We start from the raw sequence: 18,456 nt of genomic DNA, 5'->3' as shown, positions 1-18,456 counted from the left end.
ATAGTTCGCCAGGAAAGATTCTCTTGTATATATGCTGGATATATTTCACTTCTAATATGTTGGGTCAGTCAGTCGTAGGATTCATTTGTACATGTTGGATATCATTGATTTATGATATGTTGGGTTGTATAATCATTCGCATGATTCGTATGTGTATATGTTGGACATTATTCATCTGTAAAAGTTAATTTGTAAATTCATCGCTTTAGTATGCTGGATATATTCTACCACGCACTACCACTACCATGTCTAGCAGCATCACTCGTAAACCATGCTCCTCGACTCCCGCGTTGGCCCTACCAACGCCAACACGTGCCGCCGAACCGGCCCTTCAACTTCCGGCACGCATGGGAGTCCCGACACGCGCAACAGTCCGAGCGTATTGCCCTGCTCGTGCCTAGCTTTCCGTCTGTCCCTCTGCGGACGGATCGTCGGCAGAGTCGTCTTATTCACCTTGCGACTCCCCCCGGTCTATCCCATTGCCGACAGAGCGTCGGCAGTGATTGCCTTGTTCATCTTGCCACCTCACCCCCACTGACCTGTCAGTTGGCCGGTGTTTCCGCACCCGCAACGTCTGCTTTGCCGGGGCTCTTCGGGTGTGCAGCCTCGGGACTCCCGGCATCGTTGCTTGGCGCGTCGTCCTTGCCCCGCTTGCCCGGGTGTTCCGGCCGTGCTGGTTCCACGTTCTCGGCCAGCTTGGGTGCCGCATCTTTCGTGTCCGAGTCTTGCAACCTGAGGGCTGATTCGACACCCGCGGCCAGCGTGAGCACCTCGTCGTCCTTGTCCGAGTCTTGCAAGCTGCGGGCTGATTCCACACCCTCGGCCAGCGTGAGCACCCCGTCTCTCCCGCCCGAGCCCTCCACCTTGAGCGCTGATCCCACACCGTCGGCCAGGCTGTCCCTGTCCGAGCCCTCCACCTTGAGCGCTGATCCCACACCGTCGGCCAGGCTGTCCCTGTCCGAGCCTTCCGCCTTGAGCGCTGCTTCCACGCCGTCCGTCAGCTTCTGCACCTCGTGCTGCACCTCGGCACCCCCCCCCTCCGCACTGCGCATCTGCCTGTCGGCCTCGTCATCGCCCACCAGCCCCCTCCAGTACGCCTCCAGCTCGTCCCGCCAGCCCAGCTCGCCCGCCAGCTTCCTCACGCCCGCGTCGCAGGACCCCAGCTCGACGACGTCGTCGGCCCGGCCGCCGAGGCTCCCCACCTTCTCCATGTTGAGCAGCACCCGGGGCGCGCCCGGCCTCGCCGTCTCCGGCAGCCCCGCGAACGGGTGCACCGTCAGGCTCGTGCCCAGGACCAGCAGCACGTCCGCGGCGGCGGCGTGGCGCGCGTTCTCCGCAAACGCCGACGGCAGCGCCTCGCCGAAGAAGACGACGTCCGGCTTGACGGGCCCGCCGCAGCCGCGCTCGCGGCAGCGCGGCACGCGGCCCTGCAGCACGTGGCTCCGCATCTCGGCGTCCGGGAAGCCCGCGCGGCACTCGACGCACCGCTGGCCGGCGAAGCTGCCGTGCGCCTCGGTGATGCGGTCGGCGGGCACGCCGGCCCGGCGCTCGAGGCAGTCGATGTTCTGGGTGAAGAGCATCTGCAGCAGGCCCTTGCGGGCGAGCAGCGCGACGAAGGCGTGCGAGACGGTGGGGTGGAACCGGCCGGGGTAGAGCTCCCGCGCGAGGACGTAGAAGGGCTCGGGGCGCTGGCGGAAGAAGGATATGTCGAAGACGGCCTCGGCGTAGGGGAGGTCGAGCCGCGCGAGGTTGTTGTACAGTCCGGTTTTGGGGGATCGGAAGTCGGGGACTGGGTGGTGGTGTCAGCGGATCCCGTTGGTCGCGGCGGAAGCGAAAGCAGTGGCCTTGGGGGGACGAAGATGATGATGATGATGATGATGATGATGATGATGATGAAAAGAAAAGAGACCGAGGGCGTCAGAGAGGCACGTACTTCCGGCGGCTGTAGAGATACCCGCGCCCGTGAGGACAACGACCCTCTTTCTGGGCCCTTGCTTGATGTACTCGGCCACGGCGGCGAGAGATCTTTCCGACAAGGTCTGGGGCGAGACGGACTCGTCGACAATGGTCGACTCCTCTTGGCCCATTCTGCGATGGAGCCGGGCCGGGAGCCGGAAGGCCTGTTTACCGGGAAAGCACACTGCGGCGGATGTGACGAGGCAAAGATACGAGCAGAGTCTGGCAAAAGACGGCCATTCTCGGTCCAAGAAGGCTCAGCCGCTCAGCGGTTTGGGGGTCCGGGCTTTGCAGTCTCGACTCTGGACTCTGGAGTCTTGCGGTGGGGCCAGCGGCAAACCCGCCGCTTACGGGGTATGTACTCGGTACAACTTTGCAACATTGCGTGACGAGGATGCACGCCTTATCGATAACCACGAGAAGACCGCACCTCCATCACGGCGACCTGCAACGGTGCAGCCTTCGTCGTCGTTCCTAGTTGTCCACAGATGGCGGGCTGTATGGCATATTGCATTGTGAAATTCACCAGGCGTCTTGAGCCCAATTCACCCAGCCCCCCCCCCCTCCCCGCCCCCAAACAACGATGCACCGGAAAGGGAAAAAAAAAGAAGAAAAAAAAAAAGAAAACTGCCTCAAAAGCAAAACACTGCAGCAAACAGTTGCAGTGGCCAACTCGCATGCCCTACATCAACGCCAAGCAATGCACACACAACGCCCAAATCAGACTGCCAAAATGCAGGGCCTGCCGCCCGATCCAACCGGCCCCTCATCCGTGCCTCTGTCTCGCCTGCGCGAATTGCTCCTCCTGCAGACGGGCGAGCTCCTCCATGGACATGCCGCTGTTGGCAAACTTGTCCGCCTTTTTCTCGCGGCCCTGTCCCATGCCAAGTTAGCCAGCCGTGGAGCAACGCGAAATAGCAAGAAGGGGGAGGAAGAAGAAGAAGAAGAAGAAGAAGAAGAAGAAGAAGAAGAAGAAGAAGAAGAAGAAGAAGAAGAAGAAGAAGAAGAAGAAGAAGAAGAAGAAGAAGAAGAAGAAGAAGAAGATGATGATGATGATAAAGATGAAAAAAGATGAGCCACCGTGAGCACCAACCTTTTGCACTTCCTTGTGCTCGGCCGCCGCCTCGAGCACGGCGGGCACGTAGTCGGAGAAGCCGAGCTGCTCCAGCGCCTTGGTGATGTGGTCGCAGGCAATCGTCTTCTTGGCCTCCTTTTCCGAGATTTCGTTGGCCTCGGAGGAGATGAGGGTGATGAACTCGACGCAGCATTCTATGAGGAGGTCCCTCGCCTCCTTGGCAAAGGCGAGCCCGCTTTGCGACGGCAGGATTTCCCCGACAATCTTCTGAACCGTGGCTGGAAACAAACCCACGTCGTCAGCGCCTGGAACCTGCGCCCATCCGGGTAGAGCCCCGGGAGCGAGAGGGAGAGGGGGGGAGGGGGGGAAGCGTGATGCCTCACCTTTGGGAAGAGACAAGTCGTCATTGGCTGCGAGGTGCGCGCAAGTTAGCTCGAGACGCCCGGACTGATGTGCAAGGCAGGGAGGGGGACAAGAGTGCTGCCAACTAGGAGCGAGACCCGCGTCCATTGTGGCCCAGTACCGATCTTGGGCTGGAAGGGATCGCATGGTGCAGATGATGGTGTCTCATGTCGGTGCGATGGATGATGATGGAAATGGTCCCTCTGCGGTGGTCTCGCCCTTGGGGAACCGCGCAGTGCATATATACCTATATATATATATATATATATATGCGCATGGGAGAGGGGTCAACTGGTCAACTGGTCTGGTCTGGTCAGGACTGACGTAGTTGCCTGTGCGCGTCTGGTCCATGTCGCTTTGCAGCCCAAGCTCGGGGGACCGCAGCGTACGGCTCACCAGATTGACCCTTCCGAGGCCGCTGGCAAGAGGCCGCTGACGCAGGCAGCGCAGCGCAGCGCGTGCTGGTCTGGTCTGGTGCGCAAAGATATAAAATTAAAAAAAAAAAAAAAAAAAAAAAAAAAAAAAAAAAAAAAAGACCCAGCCGGTCCGAGGGCAGCAAACAAGACCCGTGGCACGCCCGCACCGCAGCCGTCCGTTCTGGTGCTTGTCTGGATCGCCCGCCCGAGGGGAAGAGGGGAACCGCTGCAAAACCAAAAAGAAAAAAAAAAGCGACAGGGAAAAAAAAAAAAAAAAAAAAAAAAAAAAAAAAAAGGGTCTGGTGGTGCAGCAAAAGGCCAAGAGCTATATGCCCGCGCGTAGGAGCATGTGCGAGGCCGCTTACCTCCGAATTCGTGGTCCGACATGCTGGCTAGCTGCTGCTGGCTGGCTGCTGCTTGCGCGTGTGTATAGTAAATGCTATGTGATTTCTGTTTGAGCGTGAGACTTGGGTGCGCGTATGATCAGGACGCCGAGGGATCTGAGGCTGAGGGCAGAGCTCAGATCTTTGCTTGGGTTCGACGGCGGCACGGCGGCAAAAGAAACAATGGCCCCCATACGAATCCGGACATGAATAGAAATTGGAGATGGGGAGTCGATGGGGAGTCGATGGGGAGCCGGGGGCCGAGCAGTGGACGCGCCGCTGCTGAGGGAGAGCAAACACGCGGCAGCAGGTTTGGCGAGGTGATGGATTGACGTCTCGAGTCTCCCAGACTGATTGACTCTACTCTGGATCTGACTCTGGATGTCTAGGTGGTGGTGGTGGTGGTGGTGGTGGTGGGGCAGCTCGGGTGGTTTATAGTATATACTAGTCTGGTACAGCTGGTACAGGGAGGCCGCACGGCTGGGAGGCTTTTATAGAGTTCTCAGGGCCGCCAGGTGGGCTGTAGTGGGGCAAACAGGGAGGTATTAACAGTATGTACTGTACTCCGTATCAATTGAATGCTCCTACCATGGACTCCGTAGTGGTGATGTACGGATACATCCGCCCAGTCAAATCTCTTTCAGCTGGAGGCACCCACCAACGCGTGCACGTGCCACTGGCCCCATCTAAATACCACCAGCTGGACGTGCTTTAAAAAAAAAAAAAAATTTACTACCAGACTCCAATGCTCTCTTCCTTCCTTCCACTCCTCACCGACAAGAGTTCAAGATGCTTCGCTGCAAAAGCCATCTTCACAACAGCCATGCGGTCTTTACAGGTACGTAGTATTATGCGCTGCCGCTGCCACTTGGTACTCCTCTCCTTTCGATGATGAGATATGTTGTCGCCCCAGTCTGAGGAGGTCCGACAAGCCTCCTTTGCTGACAGACACGTCTTTTGCCAATTAGACCTTGCTGATCCCCTGGTTTCCTGCCTCGATGATGCTGCTGACATCTGTGCCGTGGCACCTCCAAGCTAACTCGGGCTTCAGTCAGGCTGTGCAGAAACAAACGCGTCGCGTAAGGATCCATCATGATCCTGGTCTTGCTCGACCTGCCGTCTTGTCGGACACATCGCTATTCCGTACTCCAAATGATAAAATCTCGTGGCGGAGGCGGAACCTGGGATGCTGCCTTCCTCAATGGCTTGCAAAGTTTGTATGCTGGCACGCTTAACCCAGGCTGGTCCAGTTTCTTCCGAAACCGCGTTGTCCCTGACGGCTTTGAATGTAAGCACACGGAGGGATGCACTTTTTCTTCCTGTTTCTCTCTTGTTCAAATTTGCCATGATGAAGAAACTTACATTCCATGCTAATACCGAACGCACGAATGTGGAGTAAACTAAGAGCTTTTCATCTTTCGACTGATTGCAAATTCACCCTCTTTTCTAATCAAATAGATGCGTGTTCTGCATAGAATCTCTGCTAACCCGTTTGAAAAGTCACAGGTGCACGCGCAACGATAGTCAATCGTGGTAGGGGGCCATTTCCGGCGAGTTCCAACTTGTCGACTGCATTAGCAATGTCACCATTGGTAAGTCACCCATAAGACGTACGTGAGATTTTTACCGCTTAGATCCCGCTGGGGGCTGGCCACGAACCTGGCAATGACACTGCCGGGCTGTTCAGGCTTGAGCAGCTTGCCTTGCTGGAAAGCATCCACAAACGATTTGTACTGTGCCTCGTCCATGGCTTCCATGCCGCCGGATCGGACCTCGGCTTGCATGTCGGTATCAATCCTGCCTGGTGACACTGTGATGCTGGTGATGTCCCTTTCCTCCACCGCAAGGTGTGAAGATAAGGAATTCAGCACAGCCTTTGATGACCCGTAAGCGCTCCATCCCGCGTACGGCTTTTGCGCCGCACCGGATGAAACCCAGACGATGCAGCCTTTGCTTTTGCGAAGCTCCCCTAGTGCGGCTTGTGCCTAGATGATGCGTTCAGTAAAGGCTGAGAATGCCTGTAGAAGGGTGTTGTTTGATTGGGGGCGAGGGCGGGTGGATGGGTTACCATGGCCAAGCAGCTAAAGACGTTGACGTCGTAGAGGTTCTTGAACGTTTGCAGACTGATCTTGTCGATTCTCTCCGAGACGATCAATCCGTGGTTGATGACCAAGCCGTCAATCTTGCCAAAGGCGCTGACCGCCAGGCCAGCCAACGCCCCCGGCATCTGTAAGGATTCAGAGTTTAGCAGCCGGATCTTCGCAGACAGATGAAATAATTCCAGCATATCCAGGGAGCGTGAACAACACAGCACCAATCACGTCAAACGATTTTTCCAAGGGGGAACAACCCCCTCTCCCCCGCGAGATGGATGCGTCTCGTGTGAAAGCAAGGTACGGAAGGGCGCGAAAGGTACAGTACGCACCGCCGGGTCGGTCATGTCGCCCGCCAGATACTCGACTTGGCCCGGGTGCGCCTTTTGCAGAGCCGCCAGGGGCGCCGCAGAGCGGGCGGCGAGGACGACCTTGTGCGACTGGCCGAGCAGATGCTTTGCGACGGCGGCGCCGAGGCCCTTGCTGGCGCCGGTGACGATGAAGACCTTGTGCGGCATGGCGAGTTGGCGAGTCGTGCGTGGATGCTGACAGCCCGCCTGGCACGGGGGGGATGTGATGGGGATGGAGAGGCGGAGAGAGTCGTCGGGCCGCCCAGCCGTGTGCGAAACCAGCGAGGGCTATTTTATGCATTGACCTACTAGTTTATGCAAGGTGCGACGGCGGACCAGTGGAGGGGTAACGGGGGGGGGGGGGAATTTGTGGTCATGGCTCCGTCTACGGAGTACGCCGCAGGCATCGCAGTATACATGTCATGCATGAAGCCCAGTGCCGCCGCACTTTGTGTGGCGTCGCATCTTGATGCAACCAACAGCAGAGCGGGTGCCAGGTACGGAGTCCTGGCTGAGGAGAATGTACAGTGTCGACGGAGCAGGGAGGAGATGGATCCAGGCTACGGAGGACGTTTTCTCCATTTCGGAGCCAGCTCTGCAGGGGTCTTGAGTACTCTCGAAAATCTGGTTGACCATTCTGTGTCTTTTCTTTGAACGAGCTATTTCCCACAATATGCTTTGCGAACCAGTTGGACAGCGGGATTCCACCGACATCCACAGCCAAGGCCAGTCTGGGGATGGCAACAATTCAAGATCAAGCCCTCCACATCTTCCTTTCCGGACTCCCGGCGCCCCCTTCTACTCGGAAGCCCACGGATTCCCCTGCTGCTGCTGCTGCTGCTGCTGCTGCTGCTCCCCAGCACCAGCACCAGCACCAGCACCACCAACGCCATCGCCACCCTCCAAGGTATCCTGGGTCGCCGACGCCGCCGGCAAAAGCCGGCTCCTCTCCGGCTCCTCATCCGCAGCAGCGACGGCGCCGTAGTGCACCATGCCCGGCACTCTCATGGGGACAAACCCCCGACGCCGAGGGACCCAGCTCGCCATCTGCGTAGGAAAGAAGCAAACGTCAGCCGGCGGCATCAGCGCTCACCCCCGACTCTCGCACGTACCTGAAGCAGCCCGACGAGGAGCACCACGCCGAGCCCCAGGCCCGCGTTCCGCTGCAGCGCCGCGCCCCAGGGCCGCGCGCACGCCGCGTCTCGGCCGTACGTCTCCGCGCACTGGTGCGCCGGCACGCGGTCGGCGGGGAACGGCCACGCCCTGTCCCGCACCGTGTTGAAGCCGCAGCAGTCGAGGGCGTCCTGGATCCGAAGGATCGACTCGGCGTCGCGGGCGCGGAAGAGGCGCTGCCACAGCGTGGACAGCAGGCAGGCGCGGGCGGCGGACGGCACGGCGCTGGCGAACAGCAGCGTCGCCAGGACGGCGGTGAGCACGCCCTGGGCGACCTGCAGGGCTGTGGCGACGACGCCGTAGGGGGCCGCGGACCGCAGGTAGAACAGGGCGTTTGCGGCGGCCGCGAGGGGCAGCAGGACCGTGATGATGGTCAGCGCCGGCGAGATGGGCAGGGACAGGCTTGCCGAGCTGACGTGCTCGTATCTATGTACATAGGAAGCGAGCGAGCGAGCGAGGCGAGGTTAGCGCGGCAACTGTGGGCAAGGCCAGGCCAGGCCAGGCTGGGCCTGGGGACGAGGACAAGGGGCAGACGAACAGTGCCACGCTGAAGAGACCCAGAACCAGCTGTCGTTGGCCTAGCCGTTAGCCTCCCCCCACCCAGCCTGCGTGCGGACGAGTCTGGTGCCGTTATATTTCGTCAATCGCGACGACGTACCAGGACAAAGGCCAAAACAGCCGTCAAGGGGGCGATTCGAGACATGGCTTCAGTTTGTGCGCATCGGGCTTTGCAGGAATGGGTTGTTTGACGTCTCGTTGCTTCTCGCACGGCGAGCCAGTTCAAGTTTGACAAAGGGGTCACGTCACGTGGCCTGCCCGATTCACTTGCTTCCTTGCTTCCATCCGCTTCTTTGGGAAGCCACTGACAAGTCCTAGATGTTTGCAGTGCCGGCTAAGGCTTGTTTTCGTTTCCCTCCATTGCAAAACTTTACTATATTCTTACTGGGTTTGTTGTTGTACGGCTATTAGGGCTCTCGAATACGCCGCTGTAATAGAGCAGCAAACCACCTGGATCTCCGCGCAAGTCGTTTTGCGAGGAATCATCGATTCTTGTGGATTGCACCTGAGACCTTTGCAGATCCATCAGCATCTACGACACTACCCAGACTATTCAATTCCTTGAACAACTCGAGGATATTGACAGATGGTACGGCAATATTCACCGACCGTAGATAAGGGCGTTCACACAACCGTAATCAACAACAACGCCCTCAACGCTTTGGATCATGCTCCCGGGGTCAGTATGCCTCTGTCGCGCGCAACCGGACCCCTTTCACCTGCCCCCGTCAACGCAAATGCTTTGTTTGCAGCCAAACAGGATGTTGGCCATCAAACCTTTCCCAAAGGAGCAACAGGAATCAAAGGACCGATGGTATAACAACCGTTCGCGTCGTATAGATCTTGGCCATAGGTTGTATGCCGTGACCGACTCAACATCATCCGACACGACCATTGCCGTAATGCCAAGTAATGCTGATGCCATTGATTTCACAGACTTTGTTGACCTTGTTGAAGACGAGGTAGCGCTCTGCCCAGTAGCGGCGGCCCTTTGCTGATGGCTTTTGCGACGGGACCATTGCCAACAATGAAGTAGGCACCCTGTTGTCACCAGAACAGAAGCTACAGCTAGCAGGCTTCCTCTTGGTCCTCGTTGACCATCACATCGAAAAACGCACCATCCCTGGACAATAAAGGATGAATGGGCCCTTCTAGGATCTTAGAATCAGAGGCTATTGATATTGCTTCCCTCACGGCCAAGGAGCTGGCCGACCTTCAACTCGCTATCCAATTGCGGCGAGGTCCGGTCCCCACGGCAGCAGGATCACCAGGATCCAGTGGGAGCGTATAATCATCCACGAGAGAATTTCAACAATCAACACTCTCAAGATCGAGGATATCAGCCCCCCGAGCCCCAATTTTACCCAGAACCTCAATATAACGATGTATCCAAGAATATATCGGAGCTTCTACGAAGCTACAGGACAAAAGACCGATATAGCGGCAAGATGGACGATTTCATCGCTCCAAAAGTCATCGATCATAGTAATGCAACAACGTGTTATCTGTGATCACCTGGTACCTCTGTACCCCGCGCGCGCCCTACGTATAACTGGGTACCCGGGGACAGCAACCCGACTGCTCCAGGACCGTCTGGAGGCTGCCAAGAGCAGAATCTCGGGCCTCGAAAGGGACCTTCGCGGCGTCAAAGCAGAAATCGCGGCCTTTAAGACGAGAGTCGGCAATGAACCCGGGGCCGTCGAGAGGCCCTTGGTTGTATTCCAACAGAAGTCAAGGCAGTAAATGGCTCTGCAGGGCCCAATGGCCGTGCTCCTACGCTTCTTGTTTTTTTGGCGCATATCCACGGCTTACTGACGATTCGCCGCCAAGCTTGCCAATATCACGGCCCCGCGATACTGCGTAAAGACACCGATAAAGCCCGAAGATGCCTCGCAAAGAGACAAGTCAGCTATGCCTTGGCTGCTCGCAACGGCCGGATGCGACCCCTATCCACAAGCTGTCTCTGCCCTGCTGATACCCCTGATGCTGCTGATGCTTGCTCGTTGAAGCGCCTGTTTTCTTTCTCGTGAAGCAGCTTCAATCTCTTCGAGTCTCATCTAGAGGTAGCAGGCCAACGCGCCCTCCATGCCAAAATCGGGGCGTAGCACTCCAGCGCTTATTATCCGGATGCGGCCCCAAACTCCGATTTGAAACCTGTCGCGTGGGAGACGGGGGGCCGGTCCTAAGTCATCATCAGTTATATAGTGGCCCCCCGGATCTTTCAGGGCAATAAGGTTTGCGTTCAGTATCGACGCTCGGTCAATATAGGGACATGCCGATACATGGCCTGACTAACATTCAGGGATATTTCGTACAGCATTGAGGACTTTGCGATCGAGCTCAGCGTCGACTAGTCAAGAATGGGACAGGCCGCAATCGTTTGAAATTGTCTAGACCTTGGTCGATTCAAGTACCTGCCAATTATACTGGTAGGGTACCGATGACACAGCGCCTACTCCCAAGCTACCGGTACAGTCCGACTACGGGTCGGGGGCGAGAAAAACGGATGGCACGGCCTCTACACGTCACGTTGCTTGCTTTCGACGGCGAAACCTATACCGTCAAGATGTCTCACGGCCCTGTCAAATTCCGCTCCGCCGCTGCAAAGCCGTATTTCCACGATACAAAGGAAGACGGCACGGTGCCTGCAGATAACGGCAATTCGACCCTCGTCAGGGTGAACGAAGACGCCTTTATTCAAGCCCCGCTAAAGCAGATAAGCGACATCTCCTTCCTTACAGCACGACAGCGAGGCAAAATCAAAATGCCTGGTAAAATACTCCGTGGATGCAAAAAAGGTGCAGTGCAAGCAATGGCTCAGCACTGGCGAGCAGTTTCTGGTTCATAGGGCCAATGGGCACACCTTGGCGCCTCTCTACAGAAACTCGCCAGGCTCCAGGGGGGGGGGGGGGGGCGCTGGCCGCGCTCCAGGAGGTCCTAGCCGCTCTACGCGATTTTATAGAGCTTTTTTGTCTAGAATTACTAGCAGTTGCTGCTAGGGTCTGGAATCGGGCAAGGGCGTCCACGGCGCCAGGACTTTAATTAGTCCTCTTCTTCCCCCAGCAGTATTGAGGATTTGTCCCTTTTCGCCTTCTTTATGGCGTTTATATCAGGTCTTGAACTTAGAGACCTAAAGTAACCCTTGCCCGATATCTGCTAGCCTGTGAGCGCGCCGGAAAGAGTAAAGGGTGCACATGCTGTGCGAAAGCGCACTCTCCGTGCGTATGGATAGACATGAGGCTGGCCGGAAATCTAACATTGCAGCGGATCCTCCGCGCGCAAATCAAGTCGGCAAAGGAAGGCACGGCTGTGCTAGAGGCCGCCCGGCCCAAGAGCGCGACGCAAAAAGGCCCGCGCCGCCGTTTTAACGTCGGCATTTCGCGCCCTAAACGACCAGTGGCGACGTACCAATCCCTACTAAGCTGCTCCCTAGGCCCCGCGATCGGCATATAGGCCTCGGAAGTTAGCGGTGCAAGCTCTTCTGCGGCATCCTGGACGGTGAATAGTCGCGCCGGCAGCCCGGGTCGGTAGTCGACCTGGCCCCGGTTCTGAACCTTATGCGGGAGACCTAGCAAGAGGCCTGAGAGCATCACGCTCGCATGGAGCATAAGGGGGGTGTCACAGGCCCCACAGACTTGACCCTACGATCGTGACAGATTGGTAGCAATTGCACACCAGCACCAGAACCAGCACCAGAACCAGCACCAGAACCAGAACGCATTTTTATTTTTCACCGCAGACAACGCCGCAGAGCACCACCGCCTTCCTGCGACACCCCTCCCTCCGGCCGTCCAGCGGACGAAAAGACAAGTCATCGACCCCCTTTCATGATTTTTGAGGCTATTCACAGACAAAGTTCACATGTCCCTGCACTCCCCGAGCAAGGACCTGATCTTGGACTCACAACGCCTGCACGTCTTCTGCCAGACGAGCCACCGCTGGCCATACGAATGGCGGGACCAAATCAAACAATAGACGTTAATCAAAGCCCAACACGATGAGGTCTTTGACCACCGAGTCATCCACTCACGCATTCAACGAGATGATCCACCCGATCACACACGCCTCACCTTAGTCTCACCCTATACTATTTACACATTTCCACCACCCCCCAGACACCGAGAAAGTCTCGATGGAACTTACCCAATATAGCCAAGATATACGGTAAAGAAAGCGCAGAGCTCGACCTGGCCAAATATTTTCTTAACCATCGGAAAACTCTACCACCCTATATCATTATACAGGCGACTCCTAAATATCTAATATCTAGACTGAACTTTAGAGGTTCTCTCGCCCAACCTTCTAATAATCTTCTTACGAAAAATCTCCCCGACGATATTAATCCTGAGGACTTAAATGCCTTACTTAACGCAATTATCGCCAAGATAATATAGGGCATATATATAAATTACTCTAGCTAATATACTTAGGCGGCCCTAACTATACTAGTGTCTAGTACCTCTATACTAATTCACATGGGAAACCCGAGGACCGGGGGAAAAACCCATGTACGGTCGTATGGCTGTTGGTGCCCCTACTGTTCCGTAAGGGCTGGGTGTCGGTGCGTGGAAATTTGTTGCCCTACTTTTTCTTATCACGATGCCCCGTGTTCTGCCGTCTACGCTCGAGTTGGGTCCGGGGGCTGCACGCCCTTGGCCGTGCTGCGGTTGTGTGCGGTACGGTGACCCATCGGTGCAGTGTTGTGATTACCGAGGTGAGGTGTCTTTGATCGGTGTTGCAGTGTCGTGCTGACCTCGATAGGTACTGGCGGAGTGTGTTTTCGATGTGCGTTACTTCGTCGTCCTTGTGTTCCGGTAGGTGTTTTGTCTATTGTGGCACTTTTCCCTATTGACCTTGTGATAGCTGGAGCGAACCCCCGGATAATATAGGGCATACTTGATAGAAACTCCAAATAGCAAGGAGTTTACAAAGTGTATAAACAACTCCTTGACGATATCCTAAAGTGCCTAGCATCTATCGTTAATACTTAGAAGAAGATGCATCCCGCCGAAACCTCCTATATATATATATATTAATTACTCTAGCTAAGCTATCTAGGGGGGTTGGGTCCCCATCTAGCCTAGTGCTAGTGCCTCTATGCCTAATCTATACAGGAAGCCCGAGTGCCGGGAGGAAAACCTATATACTGTCCTTTATCGATGGTATCCCTTCGATCTCGAAGGGGATTCACTATGCGTTGCGAGGAGGTGTCCTGTCGCGCAAGACTAGGTCTGGCGGCAGGGCTGGGAAAGTGTGGATGGTGGGAGCGCCTCGATGGGCGCGGTGGCTTATATCGGTGTCTTTGTGATCGTTGGTCTGGCTCTGGGGTGGATGCGCGTCACATCCGGCGTGGGCAGTGTTGTTAGGGGCGCGTGTGCTTGTTTTGCCTGCGCGTCGAAACGAAAGCCCTGTCATATTGTGAGTGTCGAATCGCGTCGTGTTCGATATGGTTCCGAGTTGATTGGGGTGAAGCTGGATCGAAATGCTGTGAATCGTGAGCCGGTGGAGAATATGTTGGCATTGCAGAAAGCTGTTGCCTGTAGGCAGGAGGTAAGTCTTACGGTTTGCTGGTGTTTCTCGATTCATCGGCTGACTTTGGTAGGTGGATGAGGACGAATATCACAAGGTCTAGCAGGCCGCTTATCGTTCTATTGCGCCTCCAACCTCGGTTCCCCGGAAAGGCTAGGACGACTCCTTCGTGATGCGTGTATCGGTTCCCGTGGTCCAGATTGCGCTTCCTGCTGAGTTTCTGGGTCTTATTGAGAGGGGGGTCGTGGCATGAAGTCCCAGACCGAGTCGCAGCCGGCAGCCTCTACCTCCGGGGTGCTATTGACGCCGCCATCGAAGCCCTTCCTGTCTGCTGCGCAGTCTGCGCCGCCAAAGCAGGCCAAATTGGTGATTCCGTTTCTGTTGTCCCCTCGCCCCCGAGCTGACACCCCTGCCCCTTCCCCTTTCAAAAGAAAGAGGGAGGGGTTGAAGGCAGCTGAGCCGCCTTCGAAGGGGGCCGGGCCCTTCCACCGGGGCCAAGCGAAGGACTCGCTCGAGGTCCGCGGTGTCTCCTTCCCCACCTAAAGTGCCTAATATCTATCGTTAATACTTAGAAGAAGATGCATCCCGCCGAAACCTCCTATATCTTTAGCAAAAGAAAGAGGATATTAAAAACCTCAACCGAATCGACGCCTAAACGATTTACTATAACTCCACCACCCGCTTTCCAAGTATCAACCGACACACCCTCTATAGATATCCTATTTCCTATAGCCCCAATCAACTTATCCCCCGGCATCCAACTTCTATTGCTTTAAACCGTTCTGCTGGTCCCGCCTGAATTTACTATTACTCTGGTCAACCATATTGAGGCGGCAACTTACTATTCCGCGATAGTACCCCAGCATATCGCAGCCCTTAACGCTCACACCGAGGCGTTAAAAGCATATACTCAAATGACGCAATTAAACACCTTAAAGAGTCAATCGAATACCTTTAAGATGGCCAGAAGAAGCCTAAGTTAACTAAAGCTTACTGCGACGATTTTTGGCATTCCGATATTAAGTAGCGATAGACCTGATGCAATTGTATCAGAGGAATATAGACTATCATAATGAGCTGATGATTCGATGTAGACATCGATTTTTCTTATTAGCGGCACTTATCACAGGCCAGGGCGCGTGATACAGGATCAGATATATAGCTTTGCTTCCACGCATACTATAGACTAGAAAATCCAACCTTCTTACATCCCACAGACTTAACCCTACGATCGTGACAGGGGGGCGACGTCCCGCCCACGTCTGCCGCCGCCTCCAGCCCGATCTGCTACGATATTATTATATTGCCAATGCAACGTTGAGCTACAAGACTCAAGAGCATTTAGGCAAAGGGACGCATATTACGACCCATGCATATATATTTATTACACTAGCTAGTATACCCAGTTGGCCCTATCTATAGTAGTATCTAGTACCTCAATGCTAATTTATGTACGAAACCCGACGACCAGGAGAAAAACCCGTATACAGCGGTGCCATTATGCCCCGAGTGCCTCCTACCAACCTCGAGCTCGGTCCGGGGGCCGCGCGTCCGTGGCCATGCTGCGGGTGCATACGATGTGGTGATCCGACTGTCCAGTATTGCGATCAGAGAGGTGAGGTTGTCGTGAGCTATACCGTGGCGCAGTTCTGACCTCCATAGGTACCGGTGGTGTCTGATACCGTTGTGCGTCCCTTCGCCGGCCATGTGTGCCTTTGGGTGCCCTGCTGCCCTGCCTGTTGCGGTGTGTTCCTCTATTGACTGTTTACCAGCTTGAGCGCACTGCTGGGAACCGGGAAGCCATCGAACGTTATATGATATTGCAGGTCGATTTTGCCTATGGAGAGGATGTGAGTGAATCTTTTCCTGCTTATTACCCGTACTGACCCTGGTAGGTTGGAACTGAAGAATGGTCGGAGGCCTACGAGGCAGCCTGCCGTGCGATAAAGCTCGCGACGGGGCGGGGGCGGAGGCAGACGAGGGCGCCGAACTCAGTCCCAACCGAATTGCAAAGCGTGGTCCAAAATTGTCCTACCCAGTCCGATCCTCGGTCGCTAATAATCTCTTCCCTCCGCCTCGGCCGCTGGGTCACGACAAGCTGGTGGTAATTCCATGGCGCCAGTCATCCAATTGTTAGCGGAGCGCTCCTCGATTTCCCTGCTCAGGGGATTTGACAAAGCGAACTCCGATCATGGTCGTGGGTTCAAGCTCAATGGGAACATTGAGTTAACGCGAGTACGTCCCTCTCTTCGCTTGCATCTAGTGCCTGTCTAACTTGGGTATAGGCGTCGAAAGCCGCATACCGGAACTTTGTGTTCCAACGGGAGCAGTTAATGGTGACCAGATATGGTCCTGCCCCTCTTCCGGGGTGCGAAAATGTAAGCCGGCTGAGTTCCTATCGCTACTGCTGCGCTATGCTGATGTCTTCACGTAGTACCAGGAGCGCCACGCGGCATAGGAAACCGCCGTGAAGCCCCGACTTCTCTCGCATGACGCTGGTTATACAATATGGGCGGTGGCAGTTAACCGCCACTATCGGATGATGAGCAATATCATCCGTGCCGACGTCAACACGGGCGGTGTTCTCGCCCAGGTATATACCGTCATGCAGGGTTACCCCATCCCCATGCCACCCCTCTAGAGTGGTGGTGTCTTTCGTTAAATTTCCTTTGTTTTTTCCTTTGTTTTGTTATTTTCTGGCGTTTTGGCGTTTTGTTAGTTTTTCTTGTTTGATGTATGAGTTTTATCAATGCGTGCCGATAGAGCCGCGCCGTTTCTCATCATCCGATAGTGGCGGTTAACTGCCACCGCCCACGTTGTATAACCAGCGTCATGCGAGAGAAGTCGGGATAGCATGTGGAGAGACATGGAGATGGTGGAAACATACTCCCCAGGGAAGGCTTACACGGAATTTGCACGCCATCTTCGAAAGCAACTCGTACATCTCACATCACCATTGAGGTGGCAGGGGGTGAAGGAGGTATTCAATATGGCATCATTCGCACCCTCTTCGAAGATTCCGATTAAAAACAAATTGATAACGCCGACGCCGACTACTCCCCGGCCAAAACCAACGCTTACCAGCCCGCCTCCGCCGCAGAATACCCAGGACACTCCAGGGGAAGGACCGCCCGGCTTTCTTATCCCTGACCTGCCAAAGCCGGTAGGCCAGTTGGAATTGCCCGGTAACAGGGTAGACATCGGGAAGGAAAAGCCAAATACGACGACCCAATCCGCAACGACACCACGTGCAGCAAAAACCAAGTAGTAGAGCCACTTTATACATCCTGTTAGAGCCCACGTCTTATCCCAAGTACGGAACGCTTCCCCTATATACTTGGGAAGTTGGCGAGGCTCTATACTAGTACTACATTAAACATTTCGGCCAACGCAAATGCAATGAATTCTGCTGGGCGCACGATCTTTCCAACCCCGACCCTAATTACCCTAAGAATAAACCTTGCTCCGGCGGCTCCAACGACGGCGGCTCCAGCCGCCGCTCTAGCAGCGTGCGAGACGCATAAACACCGCAAGAGTACTAGGACGACTACGACTCCTTCTCGGTAGATTCCATTCCGGACGGCTGCCAGACGACGTCAATAACGATGCCGGGCAGGCGGCCGAGCGGGAGGGCCGCGTCGTGGGCTTGCTCCACGACGATTGCCCGATGGACGACACGCTCAAGGCGACCACGGGGGACTACTACGCAAAGGGCATCCGCATCTGGCAGGTTTGCCCACACCTATTCCTCGCCCTGGGCAGGAGGGCGCATAGATCGCAAATATGCTATATCTGCCACGAGAAGGGGCGGGACCCAAAGTGCCAGGACAGGAAGGCCCTTGTCAATCGTTACCCTGCTATGGGTGAGTTATACTAGAAAATACTGGATATAGCCCGCTACGGCGATAGCCTCTGTGGCGATAATACGCCTAGCGGCGGCCCTAGGCGACCTATAGAATACTTTCAGGAGGAAGCGAGGTTCTTTCTCCATCTTATAAAGCGGCACAAAGCCGAGGGGCACTGCAAGCTTGACGACGCAAGCAGCGAAGACCTAGGCCTCTATATTGACGCGGCGATGCGATATATACTAGGCTACCTATTTACCAAGCAGTACCCCCCCGCGTATCTTAGATGGGGCCGACCATGCCCTCATCCGGCAAAAGATGCTGCTCTTGCGCCAGATGTGCATGACGTGCTTCCGCAGGGCCGTGAAAGAGTTCACGGATAACCCGCCCGTCGGTATTGAACTGCCGACATTTCGCTGTGAGTTCGCCGAGAGCTCACTTGGAATGGAGGACGCAGTGCAGACGAAAAAGCGTCGTTCGAAGAAGAACGACGCCGATTAAATGACAGGGCGCTGCGCGCATTGCGTCGCACAAAATGGGACGTGTTTTCCCGTGGGTAGTTCGATCCTTCTTTGCATGGGTTTCGCTAACGTGCGGCCCTTTTTCTCTTTCTTCTTTCTCTTCCAATCCAACACTATCCAGGGGACAAATGACGGTTATAGCGGCGCACTAGTGA

At 55.5% G+C, this 18,456-nt stretch overlaps 7 protein-coding genes across 7 annotated transcripts; 2 read left to right on the top strand and 5 right to left on the bottom strand.

Annotated features, from left to right (window-relative positions):
• Positions 1-542: 542 nt before the first annotated feature.
• Positions 543-2,087, bottom strand: UV8b_01862 (uncharacterized protein; the record flags this gene model as incomplete). The annotated part of the gene is made up of 2 exons (XM_043139360.1): positions 543-1,789; positions 1,934-2,087. The coding sequence occupies 2 exons, from the start codon at positions 2,085-2,087 to the stop codon at positions 543-545; spliced, it is 1,401 nt and encodes a 466-aa protein (XP_042995294.1).
• Positions 2,088-2,722: 635 nt separating this feature from the next.
• On the bottom strand, positions 2,723-4,236 carry UV8b_01861 (uncharacterized protein; the record flags this gene model as incomplete). Its single annotated transcript, XM_043139359.1, has 4 exons — positions 2,723-2,830; positions 3,050-3,309; positions 3,415-3,441; positions 4,215-4,236. The coding sequence occupies 4 exons, from the start codon at positions 4,234-4,236 to the stop codon at positions 2,723-2,725; spliced, it is 417 nt and encodes a 138-aa protein (XP_042995293.1).
• Positions 4,237-5,279: 1,043 nt separating this feature from the next.
• On the bottom strand, positions 5,280-5,601 carry UV8b_01860 (uncharacterized protein; the record flags this gene model as incomplete). Its single annotated transcript, XM_043139358.1, has 2 exons — positions 5,280-5,512; positions 5,595-5,601. 2 exons carry the CDS (start codon positions 5,599-5,601, stop codon positions 5,280-5,282), a joined length of 240 nt encoding a protein of 79 aa, XP_042995292.1.
• A 155-nt stretch (positions 5,602-5,756) lies between these two features.
• On the bottom strand, positions 5,757-6,843 carry UV8b_01859 (uncharacterized protein; the record flags this gene model as incomplete). The annotated part of the gene is made up of 4 exons (XM_043139357.1): positions 5,757-5,793; positions 5,847-6,217; positions 6,301-6,459; positions 6,658-6,843. 4 exons carry the CDS (start codon positions 6,841-6,843, stop codon positions 5,757-5,759), a joined length of 753 nt encoding a protein of 250 aa, XP_042995291.1.
• A 630-nt stretch (positions 6,844-7,473) lies between these two features.
• UV8b_01858 (uncharacterized protein) lies at positions 7,474-8,551 on the bottom strand (the record flags this gene model as incomplete). Its single annotated transcript, XM_043139356.1, has 4 exons — positions 7,474-7,722; positions 7,788-8,274; positions 8,387-8,415; positions 8,507-8,551. The coding sequence occupies 4 exons, from the start codon at positions 8,549-8,551 to the stop codon at positions 7,474-7,476; spliced, it is 810 nt and encodes a 269-aa protein (XP_042995290.1).
• A 5,129-nt stretch (positions 8,552-13,680) lies between these two features.
• On the top strand, positions 13,681-14,038 carry UV8b_01857 (uncharacterized protein; the record flags this gene model as incomplete). The annotated part of the gene is made up of 2 exons (XM_043139355.1): positions 13,681-13,956; positions 14,009-14,038. 2 exons carry the CDS (start codon positions 13,681-13,683, stop codon positions 14,036-14,038), a joined length of 306 nt encoding a protein of 101 aa, XP_042995289.1.
• A 3,564-nt stretch (positions 14,039-17,602) lies between these two features.
• UV8b_01856 (uncharacterized protein) lies at positions 17,603-18,281 on the top strand (the record flags this gene model as incomplete). Its single annotated transcript, XM_043139354.1, has 2 exons — positions 17,603-17,798; positions 18,067-18,281. The coding sequence occupies 2 exons, from the start codon at positions 17,603-17,605 to the stop codon at positions 18,279-18,281; spliced, it is 411 nt and encodes a 136-aa protein (XP_042995288.1).
• Between the last annotated feature and the right edge of the window lie 175 nt (positions 18,282-18,456).

This window comes from Ustilaginoidea virens, chromosome 2, assembly GCF_000687475.1.
Source record: "Ustilaginoidea virens chromosome 2, complete sequence".
NCBI lineage: Eukaryota > Fungi > Ascomycota > Sordariomycetes > Hypocreales > Clavicipitaceae > Ustilaginoidea > Ustilaginoidea virens.
Note: the sequence above shows the minus strand (reverse complement) of the source record. Positions and strands in the feature narration are given on the sequence as shown.